Source organism: Rhinopithecus bieti, unplaced genomic scaffold (genome assembly GCF_001698545.2).
Source record: "Rhinopithecus bieti isolate Rb0 unplaced genomic scaffold, ASM169854v2 scaffold_7673, whole genome shotgun sequence".
Lineage (NCBI taxonomy): Eukaryota > Metazoa > Chordata > Mammalia > Primates > Cercopithecidae > Rhinopithecus > Rhinopithecus bieti.
Window position 1 is genome coordinate 1,109,874 of NW_016806375.1, and position 4,371 is coordinate 1,114,244.

Here is a 4,371-nt window from a genome sequence, read left to right on the forward strand (position 1 = left end):
TTTTTTTTTTTTTTTCCCCATTTTCTCGAGGATGGAAAGGTCAGAGAAAAATAAAATAAATCATCTTTCAATAGTCTTTCCTGGTAAAAGCAGCGTCTCTCTGGGCTGGGGAGTAAAGGGTGTGGGGCAAGGGGAGTGGGGAGAGGCTGAAACCTTCCCCCAAACCCCAGTTTTAGATCCTTTGGTTTCCTTCTCCCAGAAGATGGCAGAAGGGCAGGGTGGGGACAGCAGGGAGAAAACATGGTGATGACAAACCCCAGATGATCAAGGGGCTGATGCTCCTGGGGCCCAGAGGTGCCGCCAGAGCCTTCTATGGGACAGTGCTGGGCTATGGGGGGCCCGCAGGGCCTTCTTGTGGGCTGCATAGTTGGCTTGAGGGGGAGCAAGAGGAGGCTAGAGTGGGGACCAGGGTTGCAGCCTACTAGCCGCGGGCAGGGCTGCAGAGTGATTTTGGTAATCCAGATGAACTATCAATAATTTAAAACTTGATATATATATATGTATATATATATATAAAAATTTCCCCCCTTTCCCTCCCCCCTTAGAAGAAGCTAGGATGTCAAGAGTCATGGAGAGAGGAAGGGGAAGGGGATGTAGAGGCTCCTGCCCAGGGGTACCTCTGATAGCCCAAATGGTGTACACATTGCTACTCAGCACAAAGGCCTGTCCTAGTAACTCCAGGCCTGTCCCTTCATTGTCCCCTCTCCTGGGACTGGGCACCCCCATGGACTCTTACCCACCCTACCCCTTTCCCCCCTCAAGCCCCAGGGCTAAGGAGCTTTTCACTTTCCCAAAGTCTGTGTGTTCGAGTGCTGGCTTGTCCATTTGGCATCTTCCCGGACGGGCTGGCCGGTGGGTGGTGTAGGGGGTTGGCTGATCACGGCAGCAGACCTGCTGGAAGACTGGGAAGGGCACCGCTTCCTGCCCTCACCGCCGCCACCTCCTGCTACCACTGAGTGTCGCTTGTGGTTGCCCTCCTCACCCATGGGGGGCTGCAACAGAGGAAGGAGTCACAGGTGATCGGAGGCACTATCTACGCCCTCTTCCTTGCCAGGCCCGTCTAGACACTTTCTACTTTCTACCTCCAAATATAGATAATTAATAGATAATTAACCTTAAAAATAAATTATCAGTTATTAAGCGTTTCTCCATGCCACACCTTGTGCTGTTTTATGCACATTCTCTTATGAAGTCAGCATCACCCTTTGATGTGGACCCATGGACATCTGATTTTATAGATGAGAAAACTGAAGCAGAAAAAAGTAACTTCCCCAGGGTCTCACAGCTGGTAACTGATAAAGACAAAATTTAGGTCTATCTGCCCCAAAAGGCCAGGCTTTTAGCCAACCTCATTTCTGCTTCCCTTCCAAGAAGGGATCTCTTGCTCAGAAATGTGGAATGTGGCATGCAGTATGCTGCGATGTCTCAGCTCAGAAGGCCCAGATCCTTCCGAGGATCACCTCATTCTCTTCAATGTCCAGAGGATCCTGAACTAAGACTCAGACCATGCTCCAGCCTGGCCTTAGCACTAACAAAGGTCCTATAACCCCGAAGACAGACATTTCCTTCCCATTTTGGTAACCAAAACTGAGTCCTTGTTCCACCCAGAGAAATCACAAGGGTTCTCTGTAACTTGTACCCTGTTCCCCTTCCCCCTCCTCCCCAAGGGTGGAAATGCTTAAGAATGAAAGAAAACAGGTTTGTCTTTATATTGAGAGACATGAGTGGCTCTGCCATTATGTCACTGGATGGCCACGAACTTCAGTTAACCTATCTAAAAAGTCCTGTCTGCATCACCACATAAGGGTTAAATAAGGTCAATGTAAAGTACCTGGCACATAATAAACACCCAATAAATGGCAGTTTTAAAATAATAAATTGGATATGGTTTGGCTGTGTCTCCACCCAAATCTAGATCTTGAATTGTAGTTCCCATAATCCCCACATGTTGTGTGAGAGACCAGGTGGAGATAACTGCATCATGGGGCAGTTTCCCCATCTTGTTCTCATAATGAGTGACTTCTCACAAGATCTGATGGTTTTATAAGGGGCTTTTGGGCCGAGTGTGGTGGCTCACACCTGTAATCCCAGCACTTTGGGAGGCCGAGGCAGGTGGATCACGAGGTCAGGAGTTCGAGACCAGCCTGGCCAATATGGTGAAACCCATCTCTGCTAAAAATACAAAAATTAGCCAGACGTGGTGGTGTGCGCCTATAATCCCAGCTACTCAGGAGGCTAAAGCAAGAGAATCACTTGAACCCAGGAGGCAGAGGTTGCAGTGAGCCAAGATCGTGCCACTGCACTCCAGCCTGGGTGACAGAGCAAGACTTTATCTCAAAAAAAGGGGGGGGGCTTTTACCCCCCTTCACTCTGCACTTCTCCTTGCTGCCACCATGTAAAGAAGGATGTATTTGCTTCCCCTTCTGCCAAGATTTTAAGTTTCCTGAGGCCTCCCCGGCCCTGCAGAACTGTGAGTCAATTAAACCTCTTTCCCTTATAAATTACCCAGTCTTGTGTATGTCTTTATTAGCAGAGTGAGAACAGACTAACACAAAATGTAAGGGCTAGTATTGTCATTTACTTGCATTTGCCTTTTTGCTAAAAGGTTTGAAGGGAATAAGACAACCAGACATTTCTACTACATTATAAACTCTCAGAAGGAAAAACTGAGTCTCTTTCCCTTATCTCTAAAGCACTGAGCACAGAGACATCCAATCAATATCTGCTGAATCAATTAAATCACTCCATCTTCCCTTGATATACCCAGCAGTAATAACCCAGCCCTGCCACTGGATGTCACCGTTGAGGCGCTGCTCCAAGAACATAGAGACCTGGGCATTAATTTATAAACTGGGGTTGGAATTGGCCTTTTCCAAAAAGAACAAATGTGTGTATCTTGGATACCCATCCTGACCAACTAGTAGTGGCTAACTTGGGCACAATAGCAAGGAGGGTGGTGAGACAGGAGAGAGAGAGCATTATGATGGTACCACAGAACAGGGAAGCAGGAGCAACAATACAACTATCTCCAACTAGCCTTCATTGGCCACTCTCCATTTTAAAGGTGAAAAAAGACTAAAGCCCAAATTGTGGGGAGCAGGGAGAGGGGTTCTTGGGCTAGGTGCACAGCTGGACCAGAATCCAAGTATCCTGATTCCTGGTCCAGTTTTCTTTCCAGGACAAGTAGGGTGAGAGAAAGAGTTTCACTTACATCTACTCGGAAGTCTTCAAGACGTCGGAATTTGCCGAGGTATTCTTGCAGTTTGGGGTCAATGTCCAAATTTTTGGCTTTGGAATATTTTAAGAAGGCCCAGAACTTCTCCAGCCCATACAGTTGGCCTGTAGGGAGAGGTACATAAAAGCTGAGCTGGTGAGGATAAAGACGCTCAGAGGAGAGGGAGGTGTTGTGTAATACACAGAAAGACCCAGGTAGAACTGGGGAAGAGGAGGCCTACATGACCAAGCCTCACTCAGATCCAACTCTGGCTCTTACCAGCTTCATAGTCCTTCACTGTTTCCTCCTGAAAATCCTTGAATATGTCCAGCCGGAACTTCTTTTCCAGGCCATAACTGTAGTATCGAAAAAGGCACTCCAAACCATATCTGTAGAACACAAGTCAGTGAAATCAGGGCACAGTTTCTTCATCTGTAAAATGGGAAATGTGCCTGTATAACAGAGGAACTATGAAACAGTTTAAACAATGTGTTATTTCTGTATTGAAAAAACGGCATATATGCTTTAAGAATGCTAGTCTAAGTGGGTCCAGCATAAAATGTTCAGAGCTTTCCTGGGTCAACAAACACAGCCCCCTGCCACAGACATTTGTTTACTCCTATTCTTTTATGAAGTGTCTGTGGTTGCTTTCTGCTACAGTAACAGAGTGAACGGAATTGCGTAGTTATGACAAAGACCTTATGGCCAACAAAGCCTAAAGTATTTACTGACTCTTTCCAGAAAAAGTTGGCCAATCCCTGGTATAAGAACTCTGCAAAGCCATTTAACCATGCCAATTAGTAGGTCTGTTCATTTATCTGACTCAGAAATTTCACTTCAAGGAACACATGCAGTCAGGCACAGTGGCTCACGTCTATAATCCGAGCACTTTGGGAGGCCAAGGCACTCGGATCACTTGAGGACCGGAGTTCAAGACCAGCCCGGCCAACATGGTGAAACCCCATCTCTACTAAAATACAAAAATTAGCCAGGTGTGGTGGTGGGTGCCTGTAATCTCAGCTACTAGGGAGGCTGAGGCACAAGAATCGCTTGAATCCGGGAGGCGGAGGTTGCAGTGAGCCAAGATTGTGCCACTGCACTCCAGCCTGGGCGACAGAGTTAAGACTCATCTCCAAAAAAAAAAAAAAAAAAAAAAA

General features: G+C 46.9%; 1 protein-coding gene across 5 annotated transcripts in view; it reads right to left on the reverse strand.

Annotated features, from left to right (window-relative positions):
* LARP1 (La ribonucleoprotein 1, translational regulator) overlaps nucleotides 1-4,371 on the reverse strand; it is a 135,006-nt gene continuing 130,635 nt past the window's right edge. For all 5 annotated transcript variants that reach the window (XM_017875707.1, XM_017875705.1, XM_017875704.1 and 2 more), the window contains exons 17-19: nucleotides 3,494-3,603; nucleotides 3,212-3,339; nucleotides 1-992 (exon numbers count right to left, since the gene is read on the reverse strand). In XM_017875707.1, the coding sequence (XP_017731196.1) occupies nucleotides 783-992; nucleotides 3,212-3,339; nucleotides 3,494-3,603 (448 nt within the window). In that variant the 3' untranslated portion in view covers nucleotides 1-782. The remainder of the gene's footprint in view (nucleotides 993-3,211; nucleotides 3,340-3,493; nucleotides 3,604-4,371) is intronic.